Source organism: Callionymus lyra, chromosome 15 (assembly GCF_982586985.1).
Source record: "Callionymus lyra chromosome 15, fCalLyr1.hap1.1, whole genome shotgun sequence".
NCBI classification, from domain to species: domain Eukaryota; kingdom Metazoa; phylum Chordata; class Actinopteri; order Syngnathiformes; family Callionymidae; genus Callionymus; species Callionymus lyra.
Window position 1 is genome coordinate 5,341,203 of NC_141832.1, and position 15,384 is coordinate 5,356,586.

General features: G+C 44.6%; 2 protein-coding genes across 8 annotated transcripts in view; one reads left to right on the forward strand and one right to left on the reverse strand.

Annotated features, from left to right (window-relative positions):
* Positions 1 to 3,020: 3,020 nt before the first annotated feature.
* Positions 3,021 to 8,864, forward strand: LOC148064606 (G protein-coupled receptor family C group 5 member B). 2 transcript variants are annotated; one of them, XM_087809568.1, is made up of 4 exons: positions 3,021 to 3,302; positions 4,961 to 6,094; positions 7,099 to 7,158; positions 7,231 to 8,864. In XM_087809568.1, exons 2-4 carry the CDS (start codon positions 5,020 to 5,022, stop codon positions 7,236 to 7,238), a joined length of 1,143 nt encoding a protein of 380 aa, XP_087665694.1. In that variant the 5' UTR covers positions 3,021 to 3,302; positions 4,961 to 5,019; the 3' UTR covers positions 7,239 to 8,864. The 2 variants fall into 2 exon arrangements, with proteins under 2 accessions (XP_087665694.1, XP_087665693.1); XM_087809567.1 differs by having other exon boundaries at positions 3,024 to 3,302; positions 7,099 to 7,154; positions 7,231 to 8,862.
* A 2,762-nt stretch (positions 8,865 to 11,626) lies between these two features.
* The window catches only part of LOC148064607 (RNA binding protein fox-1 homolog 2-like), a 38,205-nt gene continuing 34,447 nt past the window's right edge, over positions 11,627 to 15,384 (reverse strand). For 5 of the 6 annotated variants that reach the window (XM_087809914.1, XM_087809915.1, XM_087809913.1 and 2 more), the window contains 3 exons: positions 14,026 to 14,126; positions 13,207 to 13,282; positions 11,627 to 12,803 (listed from right to left, as the gene is read on the reverse strand). In XM_087809914.1, the coding sequence (XP_087666040.1) occupies positions 12,759 to 12,803; positions 13,207 to 13,282; positions 14,026 to 14,126 (222 nt within the window). In that variant the 3' untranslated portion in view covers positions 11,627 to 12,758. The remainder of the gene's footprint in view (positions 12,804 to 13,206; positions 13,283 to 14,025; positions 14,127 to 15,384) is intronic. The other variant, XR_015713443.1, reaches the window with a different exon arrangement.

Consider the following 15,384-nt stretch of genomic DNA (forward strand, 5'->3'; position numbering starts at 1 on the left):
TTCAAGCAACTTTAAAAAATTGAAAATATCTTGTGAATAAAATAATTTAAGAAAATTGATATACTAAAATCGCAATAATATCAAATACCACAATTATTTATATATATAAATGTACATGTATTATTGAATATTCAAGGATTTTGTTCATTTTTGTGTTGCAATTTAACTTACAGCCGCTAGTCATGATGTCCTACACAACTAAAGACACAATCAAACCCTGCAAGATCGTGCTGACGACTGAGGACAGGAGGATACAGTTGACTCTGATGCTTGGACATAGTTTAAATAACTTTTTTGGGATGGAAAATATATTTTTGTGATTGAAGCAACTTCTTTCTACAGAATAATAAAGAAAGTTCAGCTTGTTGTGCAGTAAGTAAGTAAGTAAGTAAGTAATTTTTATTTGTATAGATCTTTTCCAGACCAGGGTCACAAAGCGCTTAAACAATCAAAACAATATTCAATAAAGTATATATTTTAAAGATCAAGATAAAACTGATAACACAACAGGAGTTCCAGAAAATCAAGGAAAAGCCTGAACAAATAAAAACGTCTTAAGGTGTTTCTTAAAGGAGTCAGTAGATCATCAAGAGCAAAGAGAGAGAAGATCGTTCCAAAGCTTAGGAGCAACAGTCTGGAAGGATTTCTCTCCTCTGGTCCTGAACCGTGTGCGTGGAACCATAAGTAGATTCTGATCCACAGACCTCAGAGCCCGAGCTGGGGTGTAAGGCTGGATCAGATCAGTGATGTAAGGAGGAGCCTGACCATGAATAGATCTGAAAGTAAGAACCAGAATTTTGAAGTTGATCCTTAAAGCAACTGGAAGCCAGTGAAGAGTTTTATGGATCGGAGAAATGTGAGTTCTTCTACTAGAGCGGCTCAGAATTCTCGCTGCAGAGTTTTGTATCAACTGCAGGCGAGACGATCCTTCTTGTTAAGACATGAAAACAAACTGTTACAATATAAGCATGGATTATAAGATCCAGATCATGTTGTGACAACATTTTACAATTTTAGAGATTTTTCTCAGTTGAAGGAAACAGTTTCTGGTCAGTTTTCTACAGTGTTGAACATGACATGTCTTTATCAAATACAACACCCAGGTTCCTCAGGCTCAGTTTGACAGACTGACCTAAGTCACCCAGGTACTGACTCAACCCTGGAATCTTATCATCATCATCAATCAGAGTTTCAGTTTTGTCCACATTTAGCTGCAAAGCGTTTTCACGCATTGTTTGATTTCTAGCAAACAATTGACTAAGTTCAGCCTTTGGGGCTCAGTTGGATCAACAGAGCAGTAGAGCTGGATGTCATCAGCAAAAATGTGATAAGAAACATCAGGAAATCTCTGAATGATTTTACCGAGGGGAATCAAGTACAGCAAAAACAATAAAGGACCCAGAACAGAACCTTGAGGGACTCCACACAACAGATCTGCCGATTCAGAATCATTTGATTGGCAGATACACTAAAACTGCGCCCAGAAAGGTAAAATGAGAACCCTTCTAACACAGACCCAGACAGTCTTCATCCCTCAGTCTACTTAGCAGGATCTGGTGATCAACTGTGTCAAAGGCTGAGGACAGATCCAAGAAACCAGAACAGTGAATTTACCAGAGTCAGCCGACGTCATGATGTCACTGGACACTTTCAATAAAGCTGTCTCCGTAGAGTGATGTTTACGGAAGCCAGACTGAAACTTCTAATGGATGTCGCTCTGATCCAGGAACAGCTGCTCAGACACAACCTTCTCCAAGATCTTGGACAAGAAGGGAAGCTTAGAAATAGGCCTGAAATTACTGAGGTCAGTTGGGTCTAAGCCTGTTTTTTTGAGCAGAGGCTCCACAATGGCATGTTCACCATATTCGTAACCCAGGGGCCAATTACATCAAGTACTTTGATAAAAAGCTTACAAAGAAGGACGTCATCTGAGCAGGAGGAGGGTTTCATCTTGTTCACTAGTGCTGAAATACCACCGAAAGATACAGCAGTGAAGGAGGACCAAGAGGAGGAGAGGGGCTCAGAGACAGTAGGGGTTCCAAACAAAGGGGGAGAGATTTTCTCTTTGATCAATTTAATTTTGTCAATGAAACATCTCAACAATGCATTGCTGTCAGCTTCACAGAAGACAGGCGTGATTTGAGGAGCAGGAGACATGAGTGAATTAATTGTGTCAAACAACGTTTTTCTTATTTGGCGCTACCAGTTTTCTGATGTAATCAGATCTATCAGTTTCTACCATCTCATTGTAAGAAGACATCAGATCCCTGAGGTGAAGTCAAGTTGTGCACCTCAAGTTTAGTGGACTTCCAGAGACGCTCAGTCTTTCGACAAAGTCTCTTCAGACTCAGGAGATCTTCATTTGTCCAAGGGCACCGTTTTTTATGAATTTTCAAGTTCAATTTAACAGGTGCCACTTGATCCAGTATTTCAACACAATGATCAGTGAAACAGTGAATCAAACTGTCCACGTCTGGGCAGTCATCAAAGGAAAGAGCGTCCAGGTTAAACAAGACAAGAGAATGATCACTCAGATGGACATCATGTACAGATCCATTAGAAATGTCCAGGCCAAGTGTCTCCTGCTCCTATTGTGTGTGTGCAGAGTGCCGTGGGTGTGTGTAGCTCCAGTTCCGAGCGGGATGTTGAATCCACGTTGTGCTAACAAACTCACATGCTGCACCTTCTAACACAGAGCGATCACGAGTGTGTGTCGTAACGGTCAGACACACACACACACACCCTGATGAACCGGTACACACTGTGACGTGTCGCGTCAGGTAAGAGTAGCGAGTCGGGGCTCAGGTGTCAACAAATCGTCGCACAAAACTTCCTGAATCAGTGAAACGATCGACTCCACGATTGTGTGTTTGTGTTCATCAACGTGTGTGTGTGTGTTTGATGACACGCCCGTACGGCCTGTACAGACACGAGTGGATGTGTCGCGCAGGAACTTGCTCAACACACAGAACCACTGTTATGATTTTAACGGTCGCCATGGCAACCTGTATAACAGGGTCGGTTCCCCTCGCCCCGGAATCCTCTCCCGGCGACAGGCGCGGCGTGCGACACACCGTTGAGTCCGCCTGACGCTCGTGTCGTCTGGGAATTCAACTTTCGCTGGAAAAGGGAGGAGAGCAGGGAGTGTGTTCTGGATGTATCATCAGCCTCAGGTGTGTGTGAGCCTCACCCACACACACACACAGGTGTTGACTTCCAGACAGTCTCAAAGTTTCCTGACAGCGACATGGATCGTCGTGTGGAGCCGCCGAGGACTTGACGACTCCGGAGCGCGACGACGGGTGAGAGCTCGCAGTGTGCGTCGTTGAAATGATTGTGTGCGTCAGTACAGTTGTGTTGTGATGAAAGAACAGACACAAGATGATACACAAGAGCAACGTTTGCTACAACAGCGTAGAGACTCTTTCCTGAAGCTGTGGTCAGGGTTGAGTACGAGAACTTGAGAACCTCGTCTTCTATTCAGACTCTGGAGGTTCTCAGGTACCCATCTTCCTCCCAGACTCTGGAGGTTCTCAGGGTCTCGTCTTCTACTCAGACTCTGGAGGTTCTCAAGGTCTCGTCTTCCTATCAGACCCTGGAGGGTCTCAGGGTCTCGTCTTCTACTCAGACTCTGGAGGTTCTCAGGGTCCCGTCTTCCTCTCAGACTCTGAAGGTTCTTTAAGGTCTCGTCTCCCTCTCAGACTCTGGAGGTTCTTTAAGGTCTCGTCTTCTTGTCAGACCCTGGAGGTTCTCAGGGCTTCGTCTTCCTCTCAGACCCTGGAGGTTGTCAGGGTCCCGTCTTCCTCTCAGACCCTGGAGGTTCTTTAAGGTCCCGTCTTCCTCTCAGACTCTGGAGGTTCTTTAAGGTCTCGTCTTCTTGTCAGACCCTGGAGGTTCACAGGGTCTCGTCTTCCTCTCAGACTCTGGTTCTCCCGCACGTGTGCAGAACCATGATTCAGAAGTCACGTTTGAGGAGCAACAGTAATTACTGTGGCAAGCTCGGCACAGGGCGAGGTGTGGATCGCCCGGATTAACTTTAAGTCGTGGGACACGCCTAGAGTGGATTTTCAAGAAACTTGTGATCACGTGAAGACGTGGAAATGATTCTCCAACGACCGAACCGTTGTTAACCCATGACACTCCCTGGAGACACTCGCTGGTGTGACTCATCACTGGAACTGAACCAGAGAAGTGACTCAAAAATATCTTCGATGACCTCGTCTTGACCCACATTTTGATGAACTACAAAATCATCTGAACATCTTCACCAATAATCAAAGACACAGCAAGTTATCTGCAAAATATAATGACTCACAATTCTGTCGCACACAATTTATCCCCAGAACAAAACTAGTTCAGAAACATATTCTTGGTGTAGTTTGTCGAAATTTTATAAAACGTAATTTTTGAAAGTAAAAGCAACCACAATAATTATTTGTACTATTACCTTTTGTACAAGTTTTGTGTATTTTTTTTTCTATTTCTTCAACAGAGCTTGACAGTTGAATACAGATCGTCTTCTGACTAGAGATTCTGACACTTTCAAGACTCTCAGTCTGGTGGACTTAAGGTCCTGGATATGAGGTCCTGGACTGGTCGAGATCTGCGGCCACATGTGGATCTTTGACTCCATGTTTGTGATGCTTGTAAAAACCACAGATTTCCGATATCAATTTACAATTTGATGCACGACTTTCCTTTTTTGACAAGGACTTTCTATTTCAGATGAAAGTTGTTCAGGTTAGGTTTGTCCCTGAAACAATAATATATATTCATTTTAATGTGTCTAAACGTGATCTGGTCTCAGTGTTGCTTCATGACTGGCATGTTTGTGTCTCTGCTGTGTTTTGATGGAGACAAAAGCTTCCGTCATGTCGTCTCCACTAATCCTCTGACGTTATTATCTTGTTCGGACACGTCTGCTCTTGTGCTGCGTCTAAATCTCATGAATGTGTTTCAGGAGAAACTTCACTGAACCTCTGACTGGACCCCAAGAGGGAGGACTTGTGGACCACCACCATGGCCGTCTTCCCTTTGCTCCTGGTCCTCTTGGCCCCCCTGAGCTGCCTCGGTCGGTCAACGAACGTCAGCTCGACAAACACTTCCTCGAACGCCTCCTCGCTGAGGGTGCCGGGCTGCGGCAGGAACTTGGATCCCATCTACAGGTACCTGTGCGACCGCAGGGCCGTCTGGGGGATCGTGCTGGAGACTCTGGCCACCTCGGGGTTCCTCTTCAGCATGGTCCTCCTCCTGGGCCTGCTGGTCTGGTCGCTCCTGCGGTGCGTCTCCTCCAAGCGCCAGCGCAGCGGCATCGGCGGGACCGTGGCGTCCATGTGCATGTTCTTGTTCGCCACCGCCGGGATATTCGCCATCACCTTCGCCTTCATCGTGCGCCTCACGCCGCAGACCTGCCCCACCAGACTCTTCCTCTTCGGGGTCTTGTTCTCGCTGGCCTTCTCCTGCCTGCTGGCCCGCTGCCTGGCGCTGCTGGGGTTCGCCGCCGCCCGAGGCTGGGGGGAGCCGGCCGTGGCGCTGGGACTGTTCGTGGTGCAGGTGATCATCGGCGTGGAGTGGCTGATGCTGGTGCTGCTCCGGGACAAGAAGCCCTGCTCGTACACCCCGGAGGAGTTCGTCATGCTGCAGATCTACGTGATGTGTCTCCTGGCGGTGGGTCTGGTCCTGTCGCTCCACTTCTGCCGCCGCGCCTGCTGCACCTACAGCTACAGCTACAACGGCAACACGCACCAGCAGAGCCGGCAGCAGGCGGGGCTGCTGTTCCTCACCCTCTTCCTGTCCGTCTGCGTCTGGGTGGTCTGGATCACCATGATGACCTGGGGCAACCCCGAGGTGCGACGACGCCCGCAGTGGGACGACCCCGTTCTCGGCGTCGCCCTGGTGGCCAACGGCTGGGTGCTGCTGCTGGGCCACGGGCTGATCCAGGTCGCCTTCCTCTGCAGGGGCGAGGCCAACGCCAAAGACGTCCCCCTCAGCTTCGCCGGGTGGACCAGTCCCAGCGCAGACGTCTCTGGACTGGAGAGTCCTAGAGAGGGCAAGGAGAACGGAAGCTTCGAGAACGAGGGTGAAAACTTGAGAAGTGAGATGGAGTTTACGATGATGTCTCAAAACTTTATTGACAACCCTGCTGATGGACAAACGATAACTTGTTTTGTCAAGAGTTTGGGGATAAAATCTGTATCACAACATATTGTGATATATAGCAATAGTGTAGTAACAAGTATATATGTGTAGTATTGTCCAGTACTTGACTCTGGTGTTGTGATTGTGTAGTAACAAGTATATATGTGTAGTATTGTCCAGTACTTGACTCTGGTGTTGTGATAGTGTAGTAACAAGTATATATGTGTAGTATTGTCCAGTACTTGACTCTGGTGTTGTGATAGTGTAGTAACAAGTATATATGTGTAGTATTGTCCAGTACTTGACTCTGGTGTTGTGATAGTGTAGTAACAAGTATATATGTGTAGTATTGTCCAGTACTTGACTCTGGTGTTGTGATAGTGTAGTAACAAGTATATATGTGTAGTATTGTCCAGTACTTGACTCTCTTGTTGTGATAGTGTAGTAACAAGTATATATGTGTAGTATTGTCCAGTACTTGACTCTGGTGTTGTGATAGTGTAGTATTGTCCAGTACTTGACTCTGGTGTTTTGATAGTGTAGTAACAAGTATATATGTGTAGTATTGTCCAGTACTTGACTCTCTTGTTGTGATAGTTTAGTAACAAGTACATATCTGTAGTATTTACAGACCACATGACTCTTGACGAAGTCGTAACTGCTTTCATTTGTTTTCAAACCAAAATATGTCCAAACATCAGCTTTAAAAGCTTCTGGACTCACTGTATCCTCTTGTCCTCAGTCATCATTCTCCCTTTAGCTGTGGAGGATATAACGTACTGCCATCTAAAGTTTACAAATTCATTGTAAATAAAATTTAATAAAATTAAATTAAATAATTTAAACAAAAAATCTCTACATTTTAGTTGAATACAGATACAGTATTGTGAAAATATTGGTCCTGATCTTCAGGTGTATCGATATCTTCTTACACACCTAACGATAAGTGTCTTCTCTCAGGCCGAGGACCCGAGCAGTCGTTGAGGTCTCCATACGAGCCTGGACTCTCCATGACAGTGAGTAAGGACATTATTCATCTTCTCCCCTCAGTCTCCGCTGCTTCTGGTGCTGGAATAACTGATTGTGTTGCAGGAGCTTGACCCCGACAGGGACTACACCATCCCCCGACCCCAGACCACCAACTACCGAGAGCCTTACGACGACTACTACGGACCAATTTAAGAACCACGTCCCAGATTTCAAACACGTCCTGATGACATCAGAACCAACTTGAATTCAGGCCAAAGGTTCATCGAACACGGAGCTGATGCCAAAACTTCTCTTCTGTCTGGACTGTCGGACACTTTTTCTTCGGTCGGGACGTTTTCTTTCACCTTTTTTCAGAATCGAGAACAAAAGAGCAAAAATTCACAAACACTTAATGAGAGAACAGCAGGAAAGAGTGAGCAAGTGCAACAAAGAAGGCGAGAGACAAGTAGGCAAAAGAGACAAAGTGAGGGTTTAAGAAAGGGAGAGAAACCTGGAAACTATGTGGAGCTAGAGACGGTAGACTGAGTGTCTATGACAGGTTGAGCGTGCAGTTGTACAACAATTGAGGCACACTCGCTTACACCGGTGGCAGTAATATCACTCCATAGACGTCCGCCATGACGTGACGCGGCCGTTAATCCCACCCCGTGATGACGCAATGCTGTAACGGCGTGTTGGCTCAGTCGGAGTCATGAAAGTGTTTGTAAACAAGTCACCCACCAGGTAATGTTCATATATAAGGCGCTCCGGATTATAAGGCGCACTGTCGTTTTTTTGAGAAATTTAAAGGCTTTTAGGTGCGCCTTATAGTGCGGAAAATACGGTGGGCAAAAGAGATAAAGGGAGGGTTTGAAAAAGGGAGAGATAAGAGGAAAATAAGTGGAGCTAGAGACGTTAAGCTAAAGAGAAGAGGACAGAGCAAGAGTCGAAGCAGATTTGAATACTCAGATGTCCCAAACACTGAGCCTTGTGGAACTCCCCGTGACTCAACCACCTCCTGGGACTTGTAGCGATGTCTGTCACCATCCAAAGACTTTTTTTAAAGCAAGCCGAAGAAAAAAAAAAGAAACGCATTAACTGTTCGATAATTTGATCTTCATCGTAAAAAACGACACTATTTAACTACAGGGAAGCAGAGGATTCCGAGGAAAACTGTCCAAACTATCGTTTACATTTCACTTCAATAGTCAAAACTAATCATATCTCAATGTGTTTTTGTATGTATCTTTTCATTAAATCTCATTAAAAGTACGCGTCAGTAGAATATTAAGGCTTTTTTTTATGTTTTTGTTTTTAGACCAAACAGGTCATTTAAACGTACTTTTCAATATCAAAATCAGAACGTATTCCCATCAACAGTCGAGCTCAGTTGGAGTCAAGACAGTTTTTTATCCAGGAAAAACACGAAGATTAAGTTTTCGTTCGAGGTTCAACTGTGGTGTGGATGGATTATAAATGAATGAAATAAAATAGTTACTTGCTAATTAAAGATGGCGGATTTTTTTAAATTTATAATTAAATAAAGAATGAAAATGAAATCATTACATGAACAAAGTTTTTAAGATCCGGATTTTAATAGGTTTATTCATAAACTTGAAAGTGAAAAGTTGTCAATGTGCGGAAGGAAACCCAGGAGCAGAAAGTGTCTGATCGTCAAACCTGACAGATTTATTATGAGCAGGCAGAGGATCGTCACAGTAGTCCAGGAATAAACAGCAAACAGGTACGATAACTGAAAAAGAACACAAGACAGGTGAAGACAATAACTAATCAGCAGGAGAACACAAGACATGTGAAGACAATAACTAATCAGCAGGAGAACACAAGACAGGTGAAGACAATAACAATCAGCAGGAGAACACAAGACAGGTGAAGACAATAACTAATCAGCAGGAGAACACAAGACAGGTGAAGACAATAACAATCAGCAGGAGAACACAAGACAGGTGAAGACAATAACTAATCAGCAGGAGAACACAAGACAGGTGAAGACAATAACCAATCAGCAGGAGAACACAAGACAGGTGAAGACAATAACCAATCAGCAGGAGAACACAAGACAGGTGAAGACAATAACTAATCAGCAGGAGAACACAAGACAGGTGAAGACAATAACAATCAGCAGGAGAACACAAGACAGGTGAAGACAATAACTAATCAGCAGGAGAACACATGACAGGTGAAGACAATAACAATCAGCAGGAGAACACAAGACAGGTGAAGACAATAACTAATCAGCAGGAGAACACAAGACAGGTAAAGACAATAACAATCAGCAGGAGAACACAAGACAGGTGAAGACAATAACTAATCAGCAGGAGAACACAAGACAGGTGAAGACAATAACAATCAGCAGGAGAACACAAGACAGGTGAAGACAATAACTAATCAGCAGGAGAACACAAGACAGGTGAAGACAATAACAATCAGCAGGACAACACAAGACAGGTGAAGACAATAACTAATCAGCAGGAGAACACAAGACAGGTGAAGACAATAACAATCAGCAGGAGAACACAAGACAGGTGAAGACAATAACAATCAGCAGGAGAACACAAGACAGGTGAAGACAATAACTAATCAGCAGGAGAACACAAGACAGGTAAAGACAATAACAATCAGCAGGAGAACACAAGACAGGTGAAGACAATAACTAATCAGCAGGAGAACACAAGACAGGTGAAGACAATAACAATCAGCAGGAGAACACAAGACAGGTGAAGACAATAACTAATCAGCAGGAGAACACAAGACAGGTAAAGACAATAACAATCAGCAGGAGAACACAAGACAGGTGAAGACATTAACTAATCAGCAGGTTAAGGGACCAGAAAGGAAACTCACAGACACAGAAGGGAGCAGGTTTCAAAATAAAGACAGGAAACACCAAGAAAGACACACGAGACATAACAAATGTCATCGACATTAATAACAATTTTATTTTTATTTTTTTTAATCCGACGTAAAGGAAAACCTCATTTATGTGAACATGTATTGAAATAAACATTTAACCCATTATTATTATTGCCTTCATAGGTCATAGTTAAGCGATTACCTCAATCAGACAGTAGGTGGCAGAGACAGTAACGCCTACAACTCACTGTAGATGCAGTTATTTTGAATTTGAAGACTCAGATGAGTCAGAGGTCAACTGTGAACACTCATGACGACCACTGTCCACTGCGCTCGCTCGACTCTCTCCTCCTCCTTATAATCCGGCTTCATTAGTCCTGCCGTCATCAGATCCACAACGAGCCTCTGGTGAAGGATTAGCCGGGAGATGAGTTTTCCTGCCACTTCGGAGCCATTAACTCCAGATGCAATTAGAGATTCCTGCACATGTTCCCTCTAATGATGAGAAGCTTCATCCATCCATCCATCCATCCATCCATCCATCCATCCATCCATCCCACTCACCCTCATCCACCCTCTGACCTTGAACTCTGAGGATAAACCCTCTGAACACAACGATCATCTACCGTCTTCCTTCAGTCGCTCTCCAGACCAGGCTGCGGATCCTGTTCAGTGAGTTCAGGCCCAGAGAGAATCCGGGACATTCCCAGGATGGATTTCATTTCTCCGGTTCTGCCCTCCAGGTGTTCTCACGGCAGCAACACCTGTGATGAAGACCATGATGTCACTCGTGAAACAGCAGGTGATGAAAAACTGAGCTCTGTTTACAAGGTTATTTTAAAAGAATATGTCATTTTATTGTTTAACTGTTTTAGTCTTATTACAACTTTGGATATTTGTACATTAACTCGCACAAATATTATCCAGAGAACAGGTTATTATAACTTAACTTTTTTAATTTATTATAAAACGGTTTAATAAAAATGTATAGCCGAGTAAATATGCAACATTACGCACATCATTTTCATTACATTACATATTTTTTACATCTGACCTAATAAAATATATTATAATAAATCAGAGACGATGTTTTTAAATACATCCGTTAAAACAAAAAGTCATGTCAAAGTTTGTTGTTGTTGTTTAGAGTTAGCACAGTTGCTACGGGTTTAGCCGTTAGCATAGCGGCTACGAGTTTAGCGGTTAGCTTAGCGGCTACTAGCTTACGATTAGCAAAGTTGCAAAACAGAAACAGCTCGAATCACCAGTAAAAGTTCTACAGAGACAATAAATAATGTCGTTAGAAGACTCACACGAAAGATAGCGACATTATTGTCAGTTAGCTTCAGTAACTTGTGAGCTAGTTAGCTTCATCCTGACCTCAGTGACGTCACAGCACCGTTTGTCAAGCGCGTCTTTTTAAATAAAGTTGTGCGTGTAGAAAATGAAATATGACAATATAGTAGTTTTATATATATTTTTAAAATCCGTCAATGGAGGTTCAGTGTTCCCCTGAAGAGATTTCATAATTTAAAATGTCGTTTTTTTTTTATTTTTATAACTGCAACATTTGAACATTTTTTCGTACGTAAAATCAAAACAAAAGATCGTTAAACTGTCGAGAAACGAGACTCACGAGTCCACGGACGAGTATAAAAACCAAATGTTTATTATATACATTCAATAATAATGAGTAAACAGAAGCAGACACGAGGATGCAAAACAAAAACATGGAAATAATAATAATAATAATAATATCACTTCATAAATGGAGCATGTGATCCTCATCATGCACTTTACACGTGTTCTCTGTCGCTGTACAAAACACATCCACGTCCTCTCGGACGGAGACGTGGAGCCGACGATTCCCCGACACGCTGTAGAAAAGGGACATTTTCCCAGAAATTCATCATCGGAGAAAACGTTTCTTCATTTTTTTTCAAAATGTCCGTCGCTCTGAACCTCCAGCACTGTGATTCGAAACATGCACGTATTTAAAAAGAAACTCATCAAGCTCGCACGAACGCATGCATAGCAACACTTGGGGTAATACTCGTAGTGAAAAGAACGAAACGAGAGCTTTAACTCTCGCCGGAGAAAATACTTGTCAGAGCTCGGAGTGTCGCCCCCTAGTGTCCGCCTTTTTTTTTTTTTTTTTTACAATTTGGCTTCTTTTTATTGCCAGACGCTCCAGCAGCTACAAATTAGTGAAAAAGTCCAAAAGTGCAGGAGCCGCTTCCTGTCGGCGTCCATGTCCGAGCGGCTTCTCACGACGACATGATTGTGCGCTTGACTCAGGGGTTGGGCTTTAGTGTTATGATGACACACACACACACACGCACACACACACACACACTTCATGTTTCGTCATCTGCTGAACCTTCACTCGGGTCCAGCAGACGTTTGTTTGGGGCCTCAGAAGGTTCTGAAGGTGGAGCGGGACAGACGTTCCTGAACGGACGAGGTTGCAGAAAGTTTCTTTTTTTTCTTTGTCTGAAATGTTTGGACGCTGAGACCGGTTGGGACGGAGGTTCTGACCCGTTGAGAACCTTCGGAGGAACATGCAGCCGTGGGGGGGGGGGGGTTATGATCGATCTGAAGGAATGTCCCGGCAGTTTCGGCGCCACCGTGTGGGCGTGAAGATCCTCGGTGGGTATATAAAAAAAAAGGAGTCACTTCTGTCTCCAGCAGAAGGATGCAGGGTGTGCGGGGGGTTCCTCCGTCGGACGAGGATCAGAGGAAGGGAGACCCTGGAACCCCTCCACCCGGCCCGGGGTCTAGTACGGAGCGAAGCGGCTGTAGCCGGCCCGGTATAGACTGGCCTGAGGAGAGAGATTCAGTTGGTGGGTTGTGTAGATGTGTGTTAGGGGGTCACATTAACTGATTATATAACAGATAGTTTATCGAAGTCATACAGGCATTAAAATGTTCCTAAATTACAACATAAATATACTGAGGCTTCGTACTTTTACTGTGTGAGGTGTGTTACTACGGAGACTCGCAGTATGGCTACATAGTAACTACTGGAAGAGCTTCGATGTAATGGGATTAGAACCTGAATGAAGAGAGATCCCTCTAGTGGTTAGGTAGCGCAACTGTGTGTAACCAGTAACAGGACAGTTGAACGATCGACTACATGTGTAGAGAAACATTGACACTCCTAGTGTGTGTGTGTGCGTGCGTGCGTGCGTGCGTGCGTGCGTGTGTGTGTGTGTGTGTGCTCACCATGGCTCCGACTCCATACGCCGCAGCAGCCGGAGTTAAAGCGTGATACGGATCTGTTGTGTAGACGCGACCATAGCTGGAGACATGAAGGTTGACATTTAGAGAGAGTCAAACACACAACAATATTATTTTCATGTGTGTGTGTGTGTTCGTGTGTGCGAATGTTGATGTGTGTGTGCCTTTGTGTGTATGCGTGTGTGTGTTTACCTGTGTATTCTTGGGATTGTATATGTGTGTGTGTATGTACATATATATGTGTATGTGAACATATGTGTGTGTGTGTATGTACATATATATGTGTATGTGAATATATGTGTATGTGAGTGTGTCTGTATATGTGTGTATGCATTTATATGTATGTATACTTATATATATATATATATATACTTACACACACACATATATACATATATATGTGTGTGTACATATATATGTATATATATGTGTGCGTATACATATGTGTGTGTATGTGTATTCATGTGTGTGTGTATAAATATGTGTGTATGTGTATACATGTGTGTGTATATATATGTGTGTGTGTACATATGTATGTGTGTGTATATATATGTGTGTGTGTGTGAATGTGTGTATGTTCATATGTGTGTGTGTATGCATCTACATATGTGGGAGTGTGTATACTTATGTATATGTGTGTATGTACATATGTGCGTGTGTATATGTGTGTGTACATATGTGTGTGTGTGTATATATGTGTGTGTGTACATATGTGTGTGTGTGTGCACATGTGTGTGTATATGTGTGTGTGTGTGTATATGTGTGTGTGTGCACATGTGTGTGTATATGTGTGTGTGTCCTCACCTGTCACTGTAAGCAGCAGCTGCAGCAGTGGCTCCTGTCACAGCAGCTGGTTGTGCGTAACGATATGCGGCGGCAGCAGCAGCAGCGGCAGGATATCCTCCCTACACACACACACACACACACACACACAATGATAGACACACAACAACACGCGTCTGAACATCCAGCAGTGTGAAGGTTTCTACATTTTGTCGTCGTTATTGACGCAACAAAGTCCAAACGTTCTGTCAAACACCAGAACCACAGGGAGGTTCTGATCGGACCTTGTGAAAAGGAACTGGACGAGCCAGCATGAGTGGACCCCAAGCTCAGTATTTGACAGAACTTTGAGCTTCACGGCGACACGTATCAATGTCATTAAGAACACACACAAATCAGCAGGGGGGGGGGGTGAACACACGCACAATCACATGAACACACACACCAGCCTGTGCTGACACTAACCGACTCGGATCAGAACACAGCCAAGCTGAAGGGGGGCGGGGGGTCAAAGGTGAATATTAGGAGTAGCATTTAGAAGTGTGTGTGCATGCAGCTGCTGATGAGAACATGCTGGGAGATCAACTGTGGGGGGGCAGTGAGTTAAATAGTTTGGTATCTAGAGGTGGACACACTGGTCCACGTGTGAGTCGGTGTTACGAGGACACACTGGTCCACGTGTGAGTCGGTGTTACGAGGACACACTGGTCCACATGTGAGTCGGTGTGTTAGGAGGACACACTGGTCCACGTGTGAGTCGGTGTGTTAGGAGGACACACTGGTCCATGTGTGAGTCGGTGTGTTAGGAGGACACACTGGTCCACGTGTGAGTCGGTGTTACGAGGACACACTGGTCCACCTGTGAGTCGGTGTTAGGAGGACACACTGGTCCACGTGTGAGTCGGTGTTAGGAGGACACACTGGTCCACCTGTGAGTCGGTGTTACGAGGACACACTGGTCCACCTGTGAGTCGGTGTTAGGAGGACACACTGGTCCACCTGTGAGTCGGTGTTACGAGGACACACTGGTCCACGTGTGAGTCGGTGTTACGAGGACACACTGGTCCACCTGTGAGTCGGTGTTACGAGGACACACTGGTCCACCTGTGAGTCGGTGTTACGAGGACACACTGGTCCACATGTGAGTCGGTGTTACGAGGACACACTGGTCCACCTGTGAGTCGGTGTTACGAGGACACACTGGTCCACCTGTGAGTCGGTGTTACGAGGACACACTGGTCCACATGTGAGTCGGTGTGTTAGGAGGACACACTGGTCCACCTGTGAGTCGGTGTTACGAGGACACACTGGTCCACCTGTGAGTCGGTGTTACGAGGACACACTGGTCCACATGTGAGTCGGTGTTACGAGGACACACTG

What these genes read in the sequence shown, in the direction of transcription:
- LOC148064606 (XM_087809567.1), top strand. Translation starts at nt 5,020, where the DNA reads ATGGCCGTCTTCCCTTTGCTCCTGGTCCTCTTGGCCCCCCTGAGCTGC. An exon ending in CGAGGGTGAAAACTTGAGAA is followed by an intron (nt 6,095 to 7,098) that starts GTGAGATGGAGT and finishes GTCTTCTCTCAG; the next exon opens with GCCGAGGACCCGAGCAGTCG. An exon ending in AGCCTGGACTCTCCATGACA is followed by an intron (nt 7,155 to 7,230) that starts GTGAGTAAGGAC and finishes ATTGTGTTGCAG; the next exon opens with GAGCTTGACCCCGACAGGGA.